General features: G+C 51.1%; 3 protein-coding genes across 3 annotated transcripts; 1 reads left to right on the top strand and 2 right to left on the bottom strand.

Annotated features, from left to right (window-relative positions):
• Positions 1-318: 318 nt before the first annotated feature.
• MIND_00915800 (Cytochrome P450) lies at positions 319-2,941 on the top strand (the record flags this gene model as incomplete). Its single annotated transcript, XM_037365792.1, has 16 exons — positions 319-404; positions 474-520; positions 575-595; positions 665-910; positions 958-1,066; positions 1,112-1,161; positions 1,215-1,239; positions 1,292-1,468; positions 1,521-1,653; positions 1,705-1,836; positions 1,894-2,218; positions 2,264-2,345; positions 2,391-2,409; positions 2,458-2,597; positions 2,653-2,796; positions 2,848-2,941. 16 exons carry the CDS (start codon positions 319-321, stop codon positions 2,939-2,941), a joined length of 1,830 nt encoding a protein of 609 aa, XP_037217204.1.
• A 3,627-nt stretch (positions 2,942-6,568) lies between these two features.
• Positions 6,569-8,228, bottom strand: MIND_00915700 (uncharacterized protein; the record flags this gene model as incomplete). Its single annotated transcript, XM_037365791.1, has 8 exons — positions 6,569-6,850; positions 6,899-7,068; positions 7,113-7,280; positions 7,325-7,472; positions 7,522-7,527; positions 7,574-7,702; positions 7,750-7,805; positions 7,850-8,228. The coding sequence occupies 8 exons, from the start codon at positions 8,226-8,228 to the stop codon at positions 6,569-6,571; spliced, it is 1,338 nt and encodes a 445-aa protein (XP_037217203.1).
• Positions 8,229-18,865: 10,637 nt separating this feature from the next.
• On the bottom strand, positions 18,866-22,378 carry MIND_00915600 (uncharacterized protein; the record flags this gene model as incomplete). Its single annotated transcript, XM_037365790.1, has 3 exons — positions 18,866-22,018; positions 22,072-22,169; positions 22,222-22,378. 3 exons carry the CDS (start codon positions 22,376-22,378, stop codon positions 18,866-18,868), a joined length of 3,408 nt encoding a protein of 1,135 aa, XP_037217202.1.
• Positions 22,379-24,891: the final 2,513 nt, after the last annotated feature.

Below are 24,891 nucleotides of genomic sequence, written 5' to 3'. Positions count from 1 at the left end.
GATGTCATCCGGCCGGCGATACTCGGGTTCGCTACCCGATACTTCAACATAGGTGAGTAGGCCAAAGAGGTTCTGACAGTTGTTAAAGATGCATCGGGCCAGCCTCGGGAAATCTGGGAACGGAAGTTCGGCTGCAACTCGCCTCACGATGAAAAAACCAAGAAAAAATAGTTAGCCGTCACGGTGGCCGATAAATAATCATGTCACACAAATGATAAATAATCATGTCACACGAATCACTCCTTGACACGAACCGCCACCATCGGTCAACAAGAGGTCCACGTTGCGGCTAAACGATGGCTTCGGAATCCACGCGGGATGGCTCAATGTTGTTGCCCCCACGATTTTAGGGCTGTTCTCCGCGGAGAGCCGCGCACCGGGCGGGGAACAGATCGCCCCGGCAGGTGCGTGGTCTTGTGGCTCTCGGAACCGGCTCTAGTGCTGATATCCCGTCAATTGCGGCGTTAATCCAGCCAATGCCCGTGCCCCGGACCAATTCTTGTCTCCCGTCTATCTACCCGTGGGTCCCATCATCGCATAAGTAGACTTAGCGTTCCATTCAACACGCTGGCAGATCCGCGGACTCGGACACGAGGTGGGCCCACAAGCTAGCCATTTTACCCATCGCGACCCCACAAACACCGCTTCTTGCTGGATATATCAGGCCTTCGCGGATCCAATACCTTCTCCCGAATTCCGATGGCACCACTTTCCTCTCAATCCTCTGCGCTACTGCTTGTAACGGGAATTGGCATCGCGCTGTACGGGCTCTACGCCCAGCGTCAATCGGACAAAGGAGCGAAGAAGCGCTTTCCGCCCGGTCCGAAGAAGCTCCCGCTCTTAGGGAATTTACTGGACATGCCATCCCACCATCCTTGGGAGACGTACATGGCGTGGAGCAAACAGTATAGTAGGTTTGCCGTCTGATCCTTGCAGCTGCCTACTCACTATGACTAGAGTCCGATATCCTCCACCTCGACATCGCCGGCCAGTCCCTCATCGTGCTCTGCTCCCTTGAGGCAACACGAGATTTACTAGAGAAACGCTCCGCACTGTATTCTGACCGGTATGACTTCCACAAGCTGTTTCCTTGTACGATGAATCGCTGCAGCCCGCGGTCGCCGATGGTTGTTGAGCTCATGGGATATGATTATAACGTCGGTATGTCTTATTTTCTTTCTTTCATAAATGGTGCATGAATTCAATTTTCATAGCGATGATGAAGTATGGTGACGAGTGGTCTGTGCTCTCAGTGAAATAGTACCCGCAACATATTCAGCTTACTTCTTAGGCGGGCTAATCGTCGACTAATGAACCAGGACTTCGGGAGTGTCGCGAAGTCGCGCCAATTCAGGCCCGCACAGCTCGCCGCGACCCGGAATCTTCTTCGTCGCTTGCTGCAGCTTGAAGAAACGGCCGGCCCTACTGGAACTAGCGAATACGAAGATTGGATTGCGTGCTTTAGGAGGTGAATGCGTTGTCGTGTCGTTCTGGTGCGACAAGACTGACGTTCAGTGCAGATGGACCGCCGAAATAACGATGAAGAGCACCTATGGAATCGACCTACTCGAGACGAATGACCCGTATATTCGCATCGCCGAGCTCGCCGTCGGCACGCTATCCGCCGCGGGCGTGCCTGGGAAATATTTGGTGGTTTGTCGTGCATCGCGTCATAGTATTATCCGCGTAGCTGATAACTGCAAGGACGCTATTCCACTCTTGAAATATATTCCGGCATGGGTGCCTGGCGCAGGCTTTCAACAAGATGCCCGGATCTGGCGAGACTATGCAAAGGATCTCGTGGAAGTCCCATTCGCCGAGACCAAGCGCCAAATGGTGTGGACTGGTCAATTTGGAAAGACTCTAAGTGACTGATCATATATTCCTCTCAAGCAACTAGGAACTGCGCCACCTTCCTTCGTGGCTTCCAAGCTGCAAGGATTGTGCGATCCGCATGCGTTTTACAACGCGGAGACCGTGCGCTCAATGGCGGGCACGCTGTATCTTGGCGGCGCGGATACGACACTGTCGGCATTCGCCAACTTTATTCTCGCCATGCTCGCAAATCCAGGGGCCATGCGACGCGCTCAAGCCGAGATCGATGGAATCACCGGTGGTGTGCGCCTGCCGTCGTGTGAGGATTACGATGCGGGGCATATGCCGTATGTCAGCGCACTGATTAAAGAGGTGTTACGGTGGCGGAATTTAGGACCGATAGGTGAGCCGTCGCTTATAGCAGAACGCAAACACTGATTGATTTTAGCAATTCCACATTATCTTGCGTCGGAGGATGAATATCGTGGGTATCGAATCCCCGCGAATTCGATCGTTATCGGCAACACATGGTACGTGGAAATATCAGGTATTGCACCAAGTTGAATGTCGACCAGGGCAATTCTACACGATGAAGTAAGTGTAGAGACCTCTACGGCGCGACCTTTTTATCGTTAGCGGTAGGCGACGTATCCAGAACCCTATGTTTTCAAGCCTGAGCGGTTTCTCCTCCCGCTGCCCGACTTCGGACTGGAGGGAAACCCTACATGGCAACCAGATCTCAGTGCCGTCGACCCAGAAAGCGCATTTGGCTATGGCCGTCGGTGAGCTGTCTTTCCGTACTCCGCTGAATGTGCTTTGACGATGGACAAATCGCAGCATTTGCCCAGGCCGGCACATGGCGCGCGTGTCGTTGTTCCTCACTATTGCATGCGTGCTCGCCGTGTTTGATGTCATGAAGGCACGCGATGGGGAGGGGAAAGACGTCGAACCGACATATGAGTATGACTCAGGGTTCATCTCGTGCGTGTTGTTCCCTTGATTGTGAGATGAGGCTGATTATATGCATGGCAGGTTTCCACTGCCATTTAATTGCACAATCAGGCGGAGGGAAAAACTCCGTGTGGAAGATGTAGAGAGGCTTTTGGATAGTCTACGAACTGAATAATTCAACGCATGGACATAGTACTGAGAAGGTCTGGTGTAAACCTGTCACATTGGTAGGGAAGAAATATAACTAGTCAAGGCCCATTGATCAAAGATCAATTCACCCAAACAATTGAAATGAAAACTTAACAGTTGTTCTTTTGTTATTAGAAGGTACAGGAATTTGTATCAACCAGCAGATAAATAGGCTACTCTTCCTACGATCATACTCCTTCTCACCTGCCTAAAAGGGAACTTGGTCCTCTGGGTATTGATAATATCATGATCAACAGTAAATTCAAATTGATTTCTTGTCCTTCACATTGGGTATTTAAGTATCATGCTTTTCATTCTCCTGTAGCCTATACACATCAAGAAGATGCTCTTCAGCCTGTACCGTATACTGTAGTATTTCAATCAATTCTGCAGCCCTGTGACCTGTGACACATGTGGCAGAAATGTGCAATTCAGCCAAGGGCAAAATTTGGTGTGACCTCCTGCCTTATATGGAAGTAAAAATTTGGAAATTACCATTTTGGGATGGTTTCGGACCAAACATATCTGCTGTGACCTGTGACAGGCAGAAAAATTTCGGCCAAAAATCTCAATGTGACCGTGACATGATTAATTGATCGAAATACTACAGTATTGATGGTCTGGTCCATATACAAGATGGAATTTCTCAAGCACTCTTTTCTGTAAGAGTTGGGCTTCATTGTATTTTTCCTGGTTTAGCAAGATGACAACTAAGTTGGCTGCAATGTCAATAGTGTCTGGATGGTTTTCCCCCAGCAGCAAAGTATACTTTTTAAGAAGAGTCTTATTAAGGTGTTCTGCTTTCTCAAACTGGCCTAGAAATATATAGGCACGAGAAATTTGATTTCTTGTACGCGGAGACTCTTGGCAGTCAGAAGCTGATAAATCTACCTCTCCAGACAGCATCTCTATATAGACATGGGTCCCTTCTACAACTTTCAACTGTCTCCAGTAGGGTGCTGTGAGTAACTGTGGTTTCGGAAACGGTTTTGAAACCGGTTTCGAAACACGTGTTAGTTTTGAATGCCGTGGCCGGCCGACCCGGTTTCGAAACCGACACGTGATTCTCCGGCAAGCCCGGGCCCGGCTGTCAGGGCTTGATGCCCTCCCAATATCACCTGCACTTACTGGCGGAAGGCCGGGCAGATGGGTGTTCACGGCAGTGGGGCTCCACTGCTGCTCCAGTTGGGCTTGGCGCATAGTGTGCCTCGGGATTGTGATACCCGGCGCTGTCCCGAGCCGCCGACTGTCAGCGGACCCCCCCGGCCGGCCGGTTTCGAAACTGTTTCGAAACAGGGGGTGTTTCGAAACCGGTTTCGAAACCGGTTTCGAAACCGGTGTGAGTAATGTTTTTTTGCATTACTCACAGCACCCTAGTCTCCAGTATGTACCAGCCAACAAGCCCAATGCTTGAATGGTCTAAGGGTGCCTTGGTCCATATAATTGCCTGTAACATCTCACAATAAGCTTCTGATAATATTCTCCTTGCTCATATTTATCCTGATGCAAGTATATGATTGCCAGATTGTTTATTGCAATCAAAGTTTGATCATCAAAACCACATTTTCTAAGATTTTGCTCAACAACATGCTCTTGAAATACCTCAGCACCCTCATAGTCCCCAACTTGCATTTTTGCCAAGGCAACCTGAGCTTCAACAGAAGCCCTTTCTAGATCATCTGGATCAACATGTTTTGCAAAGTTATGCCATACTCGCTGAGCTGCCTCATCTGTTATTTTTAGCCATCCAGCAGCACTGTAGATCTTTATCAAATATCTTTCCAGGACAAATGGTACCTGGATGCCAAAATCTATAATAGTTTTCACATGTGAAACTAATTTTAGCTCCTCAGTGAGGCTTCGGGAACGTATTGCAGCTCTAGCCAGGATAGTAAGCATGTATTTTCTGCTTAATCCTGGGTTTTGAATGGTTGTTCTTGTCCATTCATGCACCAGTGGATGGATAAAGTAGGCAGCATTATGAAATGTGACCAAAGAATAGTGATGAAGCTCTGTAAGTGTATTCTCAAACTTCAACTTACTCCACTTGTGGTTTAGATTCCTGAAATTTTGAAGAAAGGCATTGCTTGGCTCAAGTTCCTCTGCACTTGGCTCCAAAGAGGTATTATCTGGCCTGTATTCAAAGGCTTTCTTGAAGATATCTTCAGTAATGCCCTCATAGTGGCAGAATGAGCATATTTGTATGAACTGTGCTGCACTGGCTGAGAGTTGATCAAAGCTAATCTTCCATGTAGTATATACTGTCCAGTCATAGTTTGTAACAGATTGATAAGGCTTCTCACTCAAAATTGCAGATTTATTCTCCTCATAGACTACTAAATATTGAGAAATATCATCTTGGAGTGATGATGACTGGCCAATAAAGGCCCCAGCTTGGGCAACTGCCAATGGGAAACATTTCAACTCCTCATTGAGTCAGAAAGATTCTCATATTGGAGGAGGTATACTTCACCTTGACTATCTTTTCTGCTTTTGATCTGTTGATTGCATTGTATTCCACTCCTGATAATGATAATAGCAGAGTAACAGCATCATCCATAGGAAAGTCTGCTAATTTGATGGCCCTGTCTCTGGATCCAGCATGAACCCAGAGAGCATTGCGAGATGTTATAATAATATTGCCATGAGAGCACCTAGGTAAATATTTGCCAAGATCTAGGTCTCGCTTGTCTGCATTGTCAAACAGTATAACCCAGTCAGTTTTGTTCTGCTTGAACCATGTTTGTGCAGCTGCCACAGAGTCTCCAATATCTTTTGCAATGGCTATCTGTCTGAACCCTGCCTCAATTGCTTCTTCACTGCTGGCATCAATCTTGAACTGTTCATAGAATCTGATCATGGGAGGTCAGAAAGGCTAACTATGATAAGTTGTTATATAACCTTGAACCAGCATTTTCAATGTATTTCAAAGCTAGTTGTGTTTTTCCTGCACCACCAAGACCATGAAGCAGAACAACACTCTGCTCTGTATTAGTAGTAGAGTTGAAAATGTCATCCAGCTTCTGTAAGGCATCCTGTCTCCCAGTGAAGAATTTTGATGGGGGAGGACAATCTCTTGCCAGCTCTGGTACTGATTGTCAGTATAGGAAATACAAACATCAATTGTTTGCTCGGCTTACTTGGAGTAATAGCCACAAAAAGTCTCTGGTGGACCATGTAGTTGGTATCTAGTGTAGCAAACAACTGCCAGTGAGTTACAATATTAAGAAAGCGTCTGAACTGAAAGAAATATATAATCACATTCAGGTCATGTCACGGTTGGAAATCAATGATGCTCTTCTCATATGCGGAGATGATATCTGTCAAACGATTTGGGAGAAGGAACTCCCTGAATTTCTGTGAGCGGCTATTTTGAGCCACCTGGATCGGACCGGAGGACGGTTGATGAGTGCCAAGGTCCATAATGTAATGTTGTACTTATTAGTGGCGTTTTATGGCAGTCAATGGCCGCTGACCAATGTTCAACTTCACTTTAGCAACACTGGCTGTATGTGCAAGAAGAAAATTGATCGTTCATTCACTACATACATCGGACGGGCTACTACGCACCGAGATCACAGCAAAATAGAATACAATATCCCGGATTCACACCTTACAGCCGCACCTTATCCACGACCACCGCCTGCGGGCCCTGCAGCTGTGCCTCCTCGCCCAACAGGCGCACCCGGCGCGCCTCGCGCTTGCGGCGGACCGCGCCCAGCACAAAGTGGCTGACAAAGACGAAGAGCAGCGCGAGCATCATCCCCAGCGCGAGCGGGACGGCGGTGCGGGCGGCCTCGTGCGCGGTCGTCGGGAGCGACAGCCGGCTGCTGGTTGCACTGCCACTGGCGCCGCAGACCTGGGCCCACTCCTTGTTGCTCTTGATCGAGGCACCCTACAGCATGTCAGCACAGCGATTGACATTCAAAGCGAGCGACCGCACCTCTGCGCGGTAGATGAACTCGGTGAGCGGGATGTCCGCCTTGTGCCCGAACGGATGCACAAGCTTCCAGTCGCCCTCCGTCGCGTTGAGGAACTTCATCCGCAAGAAGTCGCGCGTGTCCGGTGGCGCGCCCTTGCGGAGCTCGATGGCGAGGGCGGAGCCGAAGTTAGCTAGTACAGGTGAATTGCGTGCTGAAGAAACCCGAAGAACATACGGATGCCCTGGAGCTTCTTGCCCGCGTCGTCGGCGATCTCGGCCTCATGGAAGAGCGAGATGAACGGCTGATACGTTGTCTGGAGGAGCATCATCTGCAGTGGGTCGCCGTTGAACGCGATGCGCTCGAGCGACGTCAGAATCGTGTGCATCATCGTGCGGCCGGCGACTATGCTCGTCATCAGCTATTCTTTTTCATAAATGAAAGCTTACTGTTTCCGATTCCACCTGCATCGGTGTCCGAAAATACGCTGTCTTCGTGCCAGTCGGCGAACCCGCGCGCCTGCTCGACATATGTCGGTGGAAGGCGGTACGCGTATGTCTGGTTGTAAGTAAGCTGCGTGGACATGAAGTCATGAATCTATTTGGGCGTCAGTAGATAGCTCCTGCCGCAAAAGATGGCGCATTACATTCCACTATTGAAGCATAAGCAAAGCGAAGTCAAGCACATGGCAAACGCACAATGTTTTCCAAAGAAGCGGCGCGCCCGAAGACAAAGTCCTTGGCTTCCTTGAAAAATGGCGCAGCCTCCTTCGCCTTCTTCTTGAACTCGTCCGAAGAGTGGAAGGACACGACGTGTTTCTTGAAATTCTGTCTCCGACAATCAGCGCTCGCTCCTGGACACAAGCGGGACATACGGGGCAGTCGGTCCAGCTCTCCATGGATCGGTCATTGCCGGGCTCAACAGTCTCCACTAGTAATTATCAGACGCAAACCAAGTAGAGAATAGAATCTTACTCGGCACGTATTGATACCCGCCCAGCGGTGCGACGACCTCCTTCCCGTCTGCGAGCGTGATCTTGTTTTTGGGGGTGGGAGGGAACAAGCCTTGCAGGAGGGCAATCGCGCTGTCGAAGACAACCGGGCCCTCTGTCCCTGCTTTGGCGCGGACCTTGATTTGCTCGGTGTCAGCGAGGTCGGGGGACATGCCGTCGATGAACGCCGGGGCGCCGGGTGTGAGGTAAGTTTCGCGAAGCTGGCTGCCCAGCGCGTGAAGAGAAGACACGCCCAGTGGTGTAGAGTCGGTTAGCCCGCCCGCATAAGAGGAGGGGTCTTGGTAGTACTCTGTCCGCTCGCCATTGCGGGCAAGGACAATGACACCGAGAACGTCCGACATAGTTGGATAGTTGAGGGGATAAGAAAGTGGGGAGTCGAGGAAGGGGAGGCAGTTGGGGAGACCTGTGGGTGGGGCGCACTTTTGAAGGTCTCCGCCTCGCTAGGGGGGCATGGCGCACAGTCCGCTCGCTGAGGCGTGGTGCGGGCGTTTTTGTGATATCCACTAGACAGCATTCATGATCGGATTAATATCTGTGGGGAATAGTGAGTGTCAGCGAGTTGGAGGGACCATTAACACGCACAATCAACGGCCACGCGGCGCCTATCCTCAAGGCTGGAGAGCAGAAAGCGTCTCCTCGCGGAAGCTATGGGGGCAGGAACCCCACGAGTGTGGGTGAGACGCATCGTGCACGGTGCAGAGCTTGTTTGCGGTGGTGGGCGGAGGAAACCTCCATATTGCCACGTTGCTGATGGCGGGCGGATCTGGATCCCGTCACGGACGTGACACGAGTGACCACGTTTTCCTTCCGCTTGTCAACATTGAAAAGAACGTCTTCGCCCATGAAAGGAAATTTTATCCGTCAAGATCGCAGTCTTGTGGGCCGACAAAAGACGGTCTGCGCTCTGCGAGAGCGCAACATGGACGCTGGCAGGTGGCGTTCTTGGTCCTTGGGACGGGAAATCAGACATGGGGCAGCACGATGCACCTGCAGTTCACGCCTCTGGCGGTCGCAAGGACGCGAGTGTTTGCTGCCAAAGGCCAGAGAGCCGACCGATCCGGGGGGGAGGCCGTGCGCAAAGCGCCTGTCTCTGTCCACCTCGAAAATTTTGCTCGCTGCCCGAAGTGCACGTTTCAGCCGGTCAGGTATTGCTGTGTGCCTGATACGCGTGGCTTGGAGCCTGTGGAATGTTGCCCCTGCGGTACTACAGTAGGGCGACACCATGTATGTACTAGCCGTGGAGGCGCTAAATGCATGTGACTCTGGCCAATGTGAAGCATCGTTGTCATCGTTGCCCACTTGTGGACTCTTGAACCTATGAGCTCGGTAAAACGGGGACCGACTTCGCAAAGGCGCAGTCCTCTCTCCCAGGCAGCCAAGTTTCAGAGTGGCCTGACGACGTGGTGGGGGCTATAAAGGCGGTGATGGAGTAGACGGGTGCAGCACCTGTATCTCTTTGCCGTCCCAATGGAGCCTGTGGATGAGGTTCTAGACTACTCAGGAGGCGAGGAAGAGGTACTTCACATACCCTCCAGAGCCAAACTGACTGGTGGTAGACGGCCAATGTCTTGTCATCTCACACTCCCCATCCAGAGGCAGCTACCCAGGGTATTGGAGGGCCGGCACCCGATCAGCTACTTCCCCCGATTTCCACCTCTCGTTCCCTCGTGCGTCAGACTGACGCGACATGGGACAAGACTCCGGTGGAGGCAGAGGGCGACAATGCAGACACCCCGTCCCCCTCGAAGCGCCGCAAGCAGGCGGCGCCAAAGGCCTTATCCGCAACCCAGTCCTCCTCGTCCTTCTCTTCGACCTCTGTTGCACCAACAACCAAGGAGAAGTTTGCGCTGGCAGGCCTTGAACAGCACAAGACGGGGGACCCTGTCCCTGAAACGCGCCGCAAAACTCCTCTGCAACGAGGAACGTCTGATTTCTCGGATGCTGGAGATGGAGTTGATGCTGTCAGAGAGCGAGAAGCGCGTAGGCCAGGCAGAGAATATGGTGCAGGCTAACTACGACAAGCTGCTACGGCGCCTTGCAGAGGTTCAGACGGCAAGTCAACAGGGCAGCTCCGCCACAATGGCTACCGAACTGGCTGGAGTCAAGGCCACAGTGGGTGCAGTCAACTCACAGATGTCAACGATGCGCGAGCATGTTCGCAAACTTACGCTGACTGTCAACGAGCAAATAGAGGCACCTTCGGACTTGCAAGACTCTCCAAGGAGGTCCGCATCCTGCAGGCGGAGCGTATGACCCGCGCAGCTGCTCGACGAGATGGGTGTGAACCGTCGCATCCCCGGACGCCGCCCTGACATAATGTTAGCCCCCCTGCCAGATATCCGGGCGTCTTCTGCTGCCCGTAACTCACGGGCCGACGACGGAGGCGCTGCTGGGATGGATAGTTCTCCAGAATTGGAAGACACTCAGTTGGCTAATCGTGCGTAAACAGCGAAATCGGAGCTGCTCCTTATACACCTTCAGCCTTCCTGCTACCTGCTTTGCCAGACCAGGCCCCGCAGCAGGCACACGTTCCCCCGGACAAGGCCCAAACTTCGAACCCATTCGCATCTGCGGTTCCGTCCTCGATGCCGAGAGCAGGTGAAAAACGGCGGCGGGAACCTTCCCCCTCCAAAAAAGGCCAGTCAGACGGAGATGGTTTCGACACAGTGTCGGATGTCTATCTGTTCGATCTTCCGAAGCTGTCACCGACCCAGGGCGCGACCTATTATGCCAACCTTGCTCTGGATGAATGTGGGTTGGAGCGCAGGCTGCTCTTCAACGCTGTTCATATGCGCAACCTGCCGGGGGTGGTCATCAGTATGCGCTTTGAAGGGGAGGCAGCAGCGCCGCAGGTTCTACAACATCATGACAAGCGATGCAAAACCCCCGCGCATGGTGCATCTGCATGTCGCGACTCCAAAGAGCTTCTCAAAGCGTCGCGTTACAGGGAAGGCTCTGCATGCATCGGGGTAGTACTTCCTGTTCCCGGTCTTGTCTACAAGCTCATGATAGCTACAAAAGATGTAGTATTATGTCGTGGAATATTCATGGCCGACTCGCGCTGAAGCTTCGTGAACCGACAGTAGTTAGGATGATCAAAGCGCATGATATTGTCTTCTTCCAAGAGACCTTTCTGCGAATTGGAGAGGAGGAATCACTGCCTATACCTGAAGGTTATGATATGGTTGCTATGTCTCGTCGGGACTTGCCAGGAATGCGTTTGGCCTGGGGAGGCGTCCTTGCTGTGATTCGGAGAGGTATCCCTTTTCAGGTCCTTGGAGCTCTGTGCGGCCCCGATCTTGTGGTTCTGGATATGGCGGACTTCTTTTTCATAGGTGCCTACATCCCGCCCGCTTCATCGCGATGGCAAGAGTGGACAGATGTGGACCCGGAGGAACGCTTTCGTGAGGCGCTGACATACTGTTCGGCTTCCGCAGATAAACCGGTTCTGGCAGTAGGGGACTTTAATGCGCGGATTGGTAACACAGTTCCACACAATTCTCCTCTGGGGCGCTTCTCCTCGGACAACAAACCTCCCGATGCTCGGGGTAGAAGAGTCAACAGATGGTGTGGGGAGCTTTCCCTGGTTATTCTGAATGGGACCGTCAAAGAGACTAGTACACCGGGGGCCTTCACATCTTTCCAGGCGCTTGGCTGCACGGTGATCGACTACGCGATATGCTCCCAATCGCTGTTGGAAAGAATCGACGATGGGTCCCTCCGCATAACGCGGGAACCCAGATCTGTCGGATCACGCCTCACTGGAACTCGTGGTAGAGACTCACCCTTTCACGCCCTTGCAGCGTTCGCCTCCTCCCCCCGCCTATCATATTCGCAGAGGCAACTGCTCTCGACTTGCTGGCGGAAGCTGTGTACTCTTCGCATATCAATGACGAAGAGGCCAGTCATCGTCTGTATGGGGAGGTGTATGACCACGACCCCCGCCCGATTTCGGTGTACATTGCATGTGCCTCTCGGGGCGGCACTACACCAGCCCGTAAGGTTGCGGGCGCGGCTTTCTGGGGTGATGGGTGCTCTAGGAACGCTGCAGGGCCGGTGGAGGGCAGGCAGACAGACATTCGAGCTCTGCACTGCGCACTACTGCGAGTGGTTGCCTATGGCCCCCGCAACCGACCGCTAATTGTGTACACCACGTCTCAGAGGCTGATACGATGTTATTGCTACAAGGCGCCGAGGGAGGCGCTGACAGAATGGCAGGACACAAACTCGGATGTGGTCCAGTCGGTGGCGGAGTGGGTGAAGATGCGCTCGGCGTCGGTAGAGATGCGCTGGTTAGCGGAACCTACTGCGGTGGGCATGCTGAGGTCTGCAGAGGCACACGCGAGGACAGCTCTGACCACTGTACCTTCATGCGCGGAAAACGCTTGATGTCTCAGCTGCACCTATCTGGCCTGACTTGGGAAAGCTTGCAGTTGAAGCGCGTCAAGTGGCGGTGGATACACCGAAGCTCTTTACTGCGCTGTCCGAGGAGTCGGATCGTAGTGAATCAAATCAGACAGCTCTCACCAGTGGAAATATCTGGGACTGCGACGAGATCCAGCAAGCGTCCCCGGGGGAGCGCGAGTTGATGCTCAAGAACCTCCTGCGCTTGCGTGGGTGCTCGAGCGTTCGGGACTTCTGGGACCTTGTGCGTTCCTGGACTGATCCGCGCCCAAAGAGGCCCTTGGTAACACCAGCGGCACTGCATCAGTCATTCGCGACTCGCTTGAACCAGCCTGTAGTGCTGCCGCCTCACTTTGATGAAGATGCACATGCGATGAAATTGTTGTTCTCCAAAACTATTCCCCCGCGAACAACGGATTTGACGCCGGGTTCGCCCTTCTCCCGGCCCGTATCAGTGGCGGATATCAAGTATGCGAAGGGCCAGCTGCGAAAGCGGAGCCCCCGAAGTGCAACGGGGGTTGACGGCATCTCTTACAGAGACCTGCGAGGCATGCAGGATGAGATGCTTGCTGAGCTGTTCAACAAGTGTCTGGAAGACTGTGACGCACCACAGGCCTGGCTCGTTACGCTGCTAGTTGGCATCCTGAAGCAAGGGAAGTCGCCCGTAGACCCTGAGAGCTACCGGGTGGTCAGCCTTCAGAGCTGCCCCTTAAAGACTTTGACGCTGATTTTTGCGCAGCGCCTGACAGAATGGTGTGAGGCCGCGGGGGTGCTGCCAGACTCACAGAATGGCTTCCGCCGCGGCCGCCGAACGGAGGACAACGCATTTATCTTCCGGACAGCGGTGGAACAGGCCCGAGCCGACGGAACGGCAGTATATGCTTTCTTCGGGGATATGAAGAACGCCTTCCCGTACACAGACATGGATCGGCTGTGGGTTGACCTCTATGATGCGGGTGTTGGCGGGCCATGGTTCGACTTTATGCGGATGTTGTACTCCCGTATGGAGTACGCAACAAAAGGTGCCGGAAACGCCCTCTTTAGCTCACTGGTGGGCCTGATGACCGGAGACTCGGCCGCCGCCACTGTGGAACTTGTTCTTCGCAGATTTCCTTCTGCCTCCACGCGACACGGACCCTATGATGCAGGGACGGGTGGTAAACAAGGCCGAGCTGGCAGACGACAATGCTACCTGGTCATTTGCCGCCGCTGCTGAGCTACAGGAGAATATGGATGTGTGGTTCGACTGGGCTGGCAGCAAGCGCGCCTTCCGAGCGGACAAGTCGAAATGCATGATTCTCGGTCCTCTCCCTGCGAACTGCCTCGATTCCACCTCGGCGACCAACCAGTCGAGATTGTCCGCCAGTTCAAATTCCAGGGAACATGGCTGGACTCAACACAGCGTAATATATTCGCCGAAAACTACACAAGATATGCCTCCAAAGCGCGAAAGGCGGGCAATATGCTCTTTGCGCTTAAGCACCATATCGGGTCAATGCCGGTAAAAATAGGGCTACAACTCTACATGGCGCGTAGACCCATACTTGACAAGGGCCGCGGATATCTCAGTCGATGTGGATGATCTAGTGACCGAGCTCGAGGATGTCCAAAAAGAGTTCCTGCGCCGCCTGCTAGGTGTAGGCCCACGGTGCATGACAGCAGCGCTATACACGGAAACGGGAGTCTTACCGATTCGTACTCGCAGGTTACTTCTGGCTTTGGGAAGGGCTGAGTATCTCGCAGAGATGGATGATGACCGTACAGCTAAGTTGGCCCTCCGCGAGAGTCTCGACCTGTGGATGCACCGTAGGCCTTCGTGGGCCGGGCGATCTGGCCAATGCCCTCTACGCTCTCCCTCGCCCGATACGGATTGATCCTGCGGACCTGCTGGATGCAGCCCGTATTGCGGAGATCAAGAAGGAGGTAATCCGAGTCGGGGATGAACACCTACAGTCACAAATCGACAACTACGTCAAATGCTTCCTGCTGCGGGACCGGCTGGAGCTGGCGGATTCAGGAGTATTGAAACCAGTGACGCGCCACTGCCGCCACTACCTGACTCGGGTCACGGTGCCAGCTCACCGGAAAGCACTCACCCGCCTGCTGCTCACAAATCACTGCCTCAGTGTCGAAGTTCTGCGCTATAGGACGAGAACCAGGGAGCCTGTCCCTCGTGACCGCCGTCTGTGCAGGTTCTGTGTGTCTGGAGTCGAGGATGAGGCACATGTCCTGCTGGAATGCGTGGATGACGAGAGGTTGCGCTTGATGCGGGAGGTCTTTTTGCGAGAGGTTTATGCGTTGGATTGCACGCTGGAGCCGTCGAGGCGGCGTCTCGATGACGTGCCGTTCTTGCGCGTACTGTTGGCATCACGCGCAGGGGATTGAGCGCTTCGCAATGTATGTCCACGACGTGCTGCAGAGGGTAGACATGGCCCCAAGATATATACACAATGAGTGGTAGGTTATTCCATGTTGTCTAATCTTTCAAGTGCCCGGATACATATCGCGACATTGCGAGGCGGAGATCCTCACTAGGTATCCGTACACAACAATGGTTGCATGTATTTCGCTCGTAGCATACTGGTGGGGGCGCTGGTGTGTAGGTACGAGACCACACTCTCCTCAGAGGGGTTTGTGGGAATATATTCTTCTTCTTCTTCTTCATTGCCCATGGAACTTCTGGCCGTGGTCATCAGCCATTTGCCGCACTCCTCCTCCGTCCGCCAACACCTCACATCTTTTCACAGAGGACTGGCCTGCGTCTGCCAGCCTAGGCCTGAGAGCCTGAGCGCTAGCACTGGCTGCAGGACTTCAATGCTAGGGCGGCTTGGCAGCTTACAGCTGATTCCGAAAACTTGAACTTTGCAAGGCACTCCGCTTCTGAAAGCCTTGGTAATTATAACGCCGTTTATCCGTATAGGGGATAACTCTTTTCCGGCAGTCTCGTCATGGCTCCAACCAAAGCGGGAAATCTTCCCGAAAGGCCGTAACAACGCGGAACAATGCGACCGTGACGGCTGGTGGCACAACTGCCTTTTCTTCTGGACCGTCACCATCGTACGCATGGAGCCCTGGTCGTTCCCTGTCGAGCTTGTCAATGAGGTCGCCCTTTGCGCCCCGCCGTCTTCTTTGGTCAATTTCTTTCTGGCCTGCCGCGTTTTTCAGGCGATAGCAGAGGACCGCTTGTATCGCCACGTCACGCTCCGGTGCGACGAGCAGCGGTGCTTTAGCTGGTGCAGCACCATTTCAGGGAACCCTCGTCTCGCGTGCAAGGTAGTTGCCCTGGCGTTTGATCCATCCGTGTTAGGTGGTCGCTGGGAGCTCAAAGAACGGCTCATCGCTGCGCTAGTCGACGCCCTCGGCTCCTGCACAAGCCTCAAATGTCTCGAAGTCTCAGCTGTCTTCTACGGTATAGTGCCCACCTCATACCTGGCCCGAGCAAGTCTGATCCTCCCCTAGACGAACACTCTGCGCTCTCCAAGTTTCTCGCGACGGGAAGCTGTCCGTTTCGCCTCACCCACCTTCACGTGGCCTTTTGGAAGGACCTCGACATGGAGATGCTGCGCGGCCAGCCATGCATAACATCACTGCTGATTCCAGCCGGAGACGACGACGAGTACGCTCGCGGCGGCCGCGCACCTGCCGCTGGTATTACTGAAGGCCACAGTGCCTGCGCTTCTCCCCGCAAGGGACACGGCATGGCAACTTGAACACGCTGTGCTGTCCGCCACGTGTGAGGACGCGGACGCCATCTACGATCTCACCGCCATCGCCACCTACGCCGCAACCCTGACGGTTCTCGCGCTGGAATTAGAGCCCCCAGACGACGTGTACCTGCACGACATTCTCGCACTACTCGCCGAGGGCCTCCCACACCTGGTTAAGCTGTCTTGCACCGAGAACCTGGCCGCCGTGTGCCGCGACGAAGGCGCCATACAGCCTCCGCTGGGTCGCATGCGCCGCCTCAACTCCTTCTTCCTATTTTTCTCCATTGGCTCTCCCGCGCATCTCACATTCTCGGACATGGCATCTGAGCTTTGCTTTGAGAATGCGATCGATCCGAGTGCATCCTTAGAGGCCCTTTCCCTGTCCATCATAGCGGCAAGCGACTCGGCGCGGCGCATAGAGGTTGCCTGTCAGATATCAGGCTCTCGGCCTACAGTCGGTTTACGCTGGTGCTGGTCGCGCTCTTGTGTCGTTGCGCGTGCAGAAGCTCCCTTAAAAGTCGAACATTTCCGGGATCAACAGTCGGACATCGAAGAGGCCTTCTATATGACATAACTGTACTTAGCCCTCGGTCACCCATTGAACCAGGCCTGAGGCCGCTGGTCATCGACAATGTACTTAACCCTTTTTATAGTTGCATAGTTGGAGGAACATTCTTCACCAGATAACGGGCCCAATCACACTGGGGTTTCTGTCAAAAAAAAAATGGGCCCTGAAAAATAGTGGACAAAGAATACTTATGTATATTTTAACAACTTGGAAAGATATCAAATAACATCCCAGGAAATAGACTTGATTTTTATTCAAATTGGGTCATAGATTAAGTCATCAGACTGGACTTAACTCAAAGCCAATATCAGCTGAGCTGACTATAATGTGGCTATGATTTGTAGCAAATAAATGCACCAATTGTGTTCCAAGATATAAAGTCATATATATCAACAATTAGAGCCAGTGCCAAAATATATCAAATACATCAGAAATAGGCAACAAATTGCCATTATATATGACAAATCACCCTATATGACAAATTTGGGTAATAATAATGTGCCAGTATTTTTTTTGACAAATATTTGGGCTTGAATAAGGTGCACCGTGCACTTATTGTTGACAAAACATGGTGAGGAATGGGGTAGTCACCGTTTAGGGAATATGTGATCGGTCGCCAGGGTGGATGATGGGCGGTAATGCGTAACAAGTCTTTACAGTTTGCCTCTGTACTACTAGGAGGTGCAAACTACGACTATCTACAGGTCGGCTCTCGCATAAGCCAGCAAGGAAGCAGAGTATCTTTAACACCTATTAACATATGTAGAAAAGGAGCAATCAAGGAGATCCCTAGGACCTTCAACTCAACTAATCAAATGTGGTGTGTCTGGGGTTAAAGCTGCAGGAAATGACTAACAAATCCAGATATTCCGTATTGATCTCAGTTGAATTCAGGATGTTGTTTAACTGTGTTTGACTGTTTTCACTTTGATGAACAGTAGAGCAGTGTTGTAGGGTTTTGGAGATTTTATAGGAGCAATATGGCTTAACTCTCCCTTAACTTGACCTTGATCCTGTCTTGCCTTAACCTTGCTCTTGAGGTCAAGGTCAAGGACCTTGACCTTAATAATACTGTAGTAATTAGACCATAAGTTCGAGTAATGTGTAAACATGGAAATTATGCATCAAAATCTGCCAAATTTGACAGATATCATCAAAAATCTGCGGCCGGCTATCGCCGGCATACCAAATAAGGAAATTAATGCGCTGATCATCATTGATGAACTTGATTGTAAATGAAATAAATGTGTAATGCATAAGATGGTCTGAACTTGAGGTCTAATTACTACAGTATTGTCTATTCTCTAGGCTAATCACCCATTCCCGCGTGCTCCTCAGACCCCCCACAGTCCAATGCCCTAACAATTCAAGACGGCCCGAGCCTGAATATGGATATAATTAGTGCTGTCCAATTATGATTATGAATACCAAATTTTCATAATTTATTCATATTTATAATATATTCTCCCTGCTGGAGCATATTATAATTGTATTCATATTCATAATCATAATTGAGTGCAGAATATGAATATATTCAATTATATTCAAGCTTTACAAGTCTGTACATAGTGCATATAATCCACCTTATCTCATGGTTCATTGAACCACTCCTTGGTTATAGTTGCTTCTGTGGCCAATTTTGCAGTCATTGAGGCATGTATATATGTCACACTGGGGGCAAATCCTATGGCGTGCCATGGTGTGCTCCACGGCGGTTCGATGGCAGCTCTGGTAGCAGAACAGACCACTGCCTTTGAGCTTAAAGAAATTCCTTTGAGCAGTCAAAGGGCTGACTGCCCAAAGACACAAAGATGCTTCTTTGTGCTCTGAGGCTGCTGCAATGCCTGCCATCAAACCACCGTCGAGTCTGCCATCAACACGCCGTGGCTTGTAGTTTGCCTCCAGTGTCATCCTATGCTTGATGCTAGTCCCTGGAATCCGGAGAACAGGTGCCCTACAGAGATGCTCCTACCAGGATTGGTAACATAGCCTGGATATTCTACAACGAGATATTAAGCTGAACAAAACTCTAGCCTACACCACGGACCCCAAGTGAGACCGAGCTGATATTTGGTGGTGATATTCAGCAAAAATTTGCGGCAAATGTTTGGATAGTGTACTGGTGACGGTCATTGTGATATCAGTGTAGATATATCATCCTGCTATCTCGGTGTACATATACTTGTAGTCAATGCAGATGTCTCTACAATATGCCTCAACAAAATTGAAGTCGATATCATGAAAATCTTACTGATATATCCGGACCAATTGTCAGCGGCACCGCCTCAGACTTGCGCTGTCATGTCCTCCTTGTTTTACCACCCCCATCCCGGCCTCCCTGTTCATTTCTGACCCGCTTATTGCTGTATACCTTTGCAATATAATCCTCATCCTCATCGCCATCTTCCTCCGCGTCAAGATTCAAGTTGGCTCCATCTGCGACTGAGTCAACATCAGAGTCAAATTCCGACAACTCGCTTTCTTCCCCGTCGTCTGGGGCCAACAACCCGGCGGCAATTGCCCTCGCTCGTGTTGCCTTTGACTCGGCGTCAGCTGCCTCCACTGCGAGCTCCTTTGCCAGCTTCTTCTTAGCAGAAGCCGTTTGCGCGCGCCTGTCGGCTGTTCTTTTCCGAGCGGCCAATCGCGAAGATTGTGCCTTGAGCGATGCAACTTTGTGGAATTCCTTTCGGTTGATTTGAAGCGGGCTGAGCTTGTACATATGCAAGGGAAGCACACGCGTAAGTTTCTCGAAGTTATGGATTGCGCCCATGTCTAGAATGAAGTGGTCGTCATCGTCGTGTTTGATTAACTGTATGTCGTGAGTTGTTTCCTGCCGTTCTTGGCGTTGTTTCCCTGTAACTGATGGACGACAGCTTCCTCTCCTGCAGTCGTGTTGTACAGAACAAGTGAATTCAAGCTGGGCGCCTGTTACCACAACGAAAGATGAAACACCGCATATGATCTCTTCGCCTGTTGGACGGCGAACAACTGGCCAGTTGAGGTCTGGATGTCGCTTCTCAGTGCAATTAAAGCGCTCCAGTGTGACGAAGCATGTTGATTGGGAAGAGACAATTTCAGAGACACGGCCAAACACCACGGCATCGTCAACGTCTTTTGCAAACACCCAACCACGCACTTTTATCTTGTCTCCGCTCTTTGCCGTCACATGCAGGCCAAATTTCCATAGACTATCAGCTGGTGGCTTTGGAGACTTGATGCTGATGTACTTCGATGCCTGCGTGTGGGGCCAAGTGATACTCGGATTCCGATCTTCTGCAACCAGCCGAACAGACCCCGGACTGGCGCTCTCCGTCGTGACCCAGCCAAGATGTCGCTGGAAGACCGGATCTTGCAAAATGATGTTCCGTACACCATGCCCGGGCTCAAGCCAGACTTTGGTGAGTGTGTTATTGTTCCTGCTTGTGGCGGACTCCCAGAACCCACCGCAGAGCAGATGCTTCACCCCATCCATTGCCGCAAACTTTGCCGCAATATCACGGCTCGGGGCTTGTTTATTGCCATTGATAGAACACATCCGAAAGACGGCATTATATCCCTCCTGGGTCTCCGTAGAGAAGCGTACCGCTGGCCCGAAGCGACGAACATCATCAGGCAGGTGAGCGAGTAAGTGTAATTTGATTTTGACCAAGATTCTGAGTGGGTCAACAGCGTCCCATGCATCCAAAACATTTGCGATAGCCAACTTTAACTCGGAGATGTACAGTTCCATGTCGTCGATGGTAGAAACCCAGACACGTGCGCCAAGATCTGCTGCCGCTTTAACGAGCTGTTGCTGTTCGGGTGTGCAGAGTCCATAAACGTGGAAGGTGAGTATTTGCATAAGCGTTTTGAAGTGTTTACCAATCAAGTTATTGCGGTATTGCATCATATAGGCTGCTTGAATTGGTGGAATGCTCAGCCCGCTCGTATCGGTTGACTGGAGCCGAATCGCCAGAAGGTGTCGATCTGTGTCGGACCACTGTTTTGTATGAAGGTGATGCCAAATATACTTGACGACACCGAGAAGGACTGTGTGCAGAATTTCGACCGGTGTATCACGAGCTGGGTCTAATCCTGTGATATCCAACAACGGGTTCATCTTATCGCCTGGCTGTTGATCCAACCATTGTTGCGCTTCAGCAGCGATTGATTTTTGAGACCGACTCGGGTTTGCTGTCTTCATTGATGTGACTTGGGCTAGAACCTTTTCAATCCAAAATTGTGCCAGTTTGTCCTTCGTTCCAGTCTCTTTCTGACGAGCTTCAATGGCGGCTGAGCTGCCCATTGTGGCCATCTCGAGCTGTTTTGTTAGCTCAAGTCTGATTTCGGCGGCTGTCCGCGCCACACCCGGCTCATGACAGGCATGGTACTGAGCCTCTAACTCCTTCTCCTTCTTTGACCCGCCCCATTTGCACTTGCGACATGGGCAGTTCCCGTTGCAGCCAATATGACTGGCCTCTTCGGATTGCTGAGGGTTGTCGGCATCCTTGTCAGATACACGAAGAGTCACGGCTGCTTCACGCTTAGTGTGAGCATTGAAGCAGATGATTGGGTTCTCTTCAGTGCTTTGAAGAGTGTCTCGAAGTGCAGCGCTGAGCTCGGCTGTCGTTACATGCTGTGACGCACCCATGAAATGGACATGGAATTCCTGCTTCAAGAGCTTGCCAGGAAGTGCTGTGTTCTGTGCGACCATTACCATGAACTTATTATACTGCTTGGATCGATTTCCAGACACATCGTCGATCCAGATTGTCAAGCCAAGAACGTAGAAATCACGTTCACCACTGAGCTGGCGTTTTGGATTCGGCATCGTAAAGCTTGAGACAAAAGGTGATGAACGTTCAGTCCAGATAAAATCCGAGCCAAAACGCTGCCTCAAGTCCTCGAAATCAGCCTCAAGCTCTTCGGCATTTACCTGTAGCTCTCGACCATCGCAATCCCAGTGCAAATCTGCTGTCCTTTGAACACTGTATGCATCACAGGTCAGATGTCCACTTCGCACAATCCAGGTTTGCGGAATAATGAAACGCCCATCTCTTAACTGAGCCACCTCGTTGATCCACCACCGCCGATGCCCATTGCTAAACATGGGAGTTAGCTCATTGGGAAAGTAGTCTAATGCCCGCTGAGCCTGCCACCGCTCTGTTACGGGGCCACCAATCACTTCCTCGGGATATAGATGGAGATGTGGTGCAATAAGTGGATTTGAAAAGTCGCGTGCAATTGATTTCTGTATGTCGTTCATATAGAATATGTTCCCTTGAGCCGACGTGACTTTTATGGGTTTGTCCTCGAAGTTCTCGTGCACTTCCTTCTGGATTTTGCGCAGCGCTTTGAGGGTTTTTGGCACATCACGAGCTCCGGTCCGCTTGAGCAAATGCAAGATCAATGCAAGTTGTACGCCCGTGAAGCGGCATCGAGCCAAGTTGTCAAGAGTATCAAGAAGGACGGCCTGAAATTAAGCCCTCAACATAAGCCAGCAAAAACCCAATATTAATTGCTCACCGTTTCGCTCGGATATGGGAAGTATGTCGACTTTGAGCATATATCTTCAGTCGTAATTGCGCTGTCATCTATCGGATCTTCCTCTTCCAATTCATCGTCTACATCGTTGCCCTCATCACCTAGAGCGTGCCAAAATTCGCTCAAATTCACGATCAAGCTCCTCCTTGTATGTTTCTGTTGTCTGCGCTTCCGAGTCTTTCAGTGCTATGGCGGCAACCTCTTCTTCGGCTCTCCTCCGTGCAATGTACTGAAAGCTCTCCATGCTATGCCAGTGGTGAGCATCTGCTGGCAATGTTGGTGGAATCATGGATGTCGACGCAGTTGGAGTGGATATTTCAGTATCTAAATATTTGATCGCCGGAGCTGTGTAAGCCTCATCGCGCTGTATGCGACGTTCAGCTTCTACTCTTTCTGTTTCCTGCCATGCATTGCAAGCCGAAACATGACCAGCCGTTCTGAGATGAGAAGCGAGGGAAGTTTTCTTGATGTACGCAGTTTGTGATGTACCGTATGCTGAGCATAGCGTGCATGCAACATAGTTGGAGTCGGTCGGATGCGCTTCAATATGCTGAGGTAGTGCTAGAATTCATTTCTGAGCACCAATATCAGAACAGGTTATGCCATACTCACACTTGACTCGAGGAGCCATGACAATGAGAAGAGCGGAGTGACTTGAAAATCGTCCGACTCACCGAGTGACAACCCCTTTCTGAGAGGGCATTTGTGAAATGTTTTTTAGATTCAATATGCAAGTATACAAGTCTTAATCTACTCTGGATAATTTTTGGAAAGTAAGGACACTGATGCTTGGAACCAGATAGTGCAATTTCAGCAAGACAACACGTCTAAAGTTGGAATACACCAATTATTGATCAAACATGTGATCGTGAATGTCGAAATAAGGTTGGTGATGGAATGGAAGTGGTTTGCGTTCCACCTTCCACCTCAATGGCGCCACCTATGCTTACTCTGCTTGAACGGGCCAAACAGCGTGCAGCAGAGGCCTCGTCCACCACCACTACACCACGATCATCGTCTCCTCCTCCTCCTACCAGTCCTAGCCAGAGTCGGGAGGCATCACCGGAACGACTTCCACTCCCACTCCCAGGTCTCAACTTGTCAATGCCATCACAAGCTCGTGCTCCCAACATGCTTGTATATGGGGAGCGGCAGTTGAAGCGCATAAAGCTCTCAGTTGATGCCGAGAGAGATTATCGCCTGCATTGTGAGGTATGTGTCGTGATTGCCCTTGAGACGCCACTTCTGATAGGTTCTAGACAACTAACACTCATGAGCGTGAAAATCTGTCATATCTAGCCGTCCTCGCGCTGACGGACGAGGTCCGTGAGATAAAGAAGCTGGTTGTTGAGGCACAAGCACAAGAATTTAAACGGAATGCTGATGTTAATGTGTGTGGTTGTTGTCTTTTTGCTTATTGAGCATGATGCATGATAACCATTGAACAGGCAGACATCCGGAAATACTGTCGCGGCTTCCTTCTCGACCCTGAACTCAATTTCTACAGCGGAAATCTCAAAATGTTTGTCATTGTATGATTATCCACTTCGTCATACGATGTCCCGAATCTGCACTCATATTTTCAAAGGATGCTATGCGCAAGGAAAAAGTCAACAGCATTCCGGACAAAAATGCGCCACGGAATGTTCTCAAGGAGCTCGAGGCTTCTGTTGGCCATCAGCTGTCTGTCGACCGAAATCATCTCAAGTCCGAGGCAAGTAAACAGTCATCTTAGCTCATGGCCGGTTTAACATGTTACAGCTTGAAAAAACACTCAAGGAGGGGGCGGACACGACAGATTTAGCAACTTTTACGGCCGATTTGGTTGCCAGCTGGAGCACTGACATCCCCATTACTTTGTGTGTGTTATGGCGCATTGCATTCCTGGTATGGTTGTTGTGCTGTCATCCGCGTCATAATCCTGACCTGATTCTAGCGAATGCAAGTCACGACCAGTAAGGCGAAGCCTCATGACTTCTGGGATGCAGTCGATAGTCAGCTTAACGAGTTCCGGATCAGTGGGCCTGGTGTCCTGGTTTTGTGAGACCTATTCACACTCTTCTGTTTCATTTCTCATCATTTCACAGTGGATTGCAAGCTTGCTTCGAAGACGACATTGCCAAACATGGTGCACTTGCCGCCAACGTTGAGCTACAATCCGATATCGGTCCTCAGAGCCCTGTGTGGCTGCAACGTGTGCATAAGCTCGCGCCAAAAGTCCAAAATGTCAAGGCCACGAATCCAACGGCACGGAGTACTCGAAAGCGTGGGAGACAGGAATTTGATGAGGACTCGGACAAGGAAAATGGCGCAACAACGAGCAATGGGTTGGGGAATACAGAAGAACCAGTAATAAGTCAATAGTTTCAATATAATGGGATTTTTCCGAACACTGCAGCGTCCCCATTTCGATACACTCTAAATGTAAAGCAAGTTGAGATTACAATAACTCTCTGAGGTTGGGAAAGATATCTACAAGGTATACTGCCGAAACTCTCCCTTATATCGCTTATTGAGGTCAAGGCAATATAACTCAGAGCATCAAATGACCGTCAATTGAGGCTACAGATGTATTTGTCGGTAACATCTTCCGAGTGTCTACCTGATATCCTGCACAAACGTCCGGTCACATTTTCGACCGATATGGCCCATATATCGTCGCATCTCTGTGGTGTAGGTTGATTATGATACTTTCACCAGTGAAGAGTGTCCTCAAAGTTCAGGGTAACAATGTAAAGGTCAACTTCAGCCTTCTGTCAGGGCTGGATATGGATATTGTCCGGCCTGATTTACTGTCAAGAC

This window comes from Mycena indigotica (genome assembly GCF_014461135.1).
Source record: "Mycena indigotica strain 171206Taipei chromosome Unknown Mind.scaff0008, whole genome shotgun sequence".
NCBI lineage: Eukaryota > Fungi > Basidiomycota > Agaricomycetes > Agaricales > Mycenaceae > Mycena > Mycena indigotica.
This window is presented reverse-complemented; position numbering and strand designations above follow the sequence as displayed.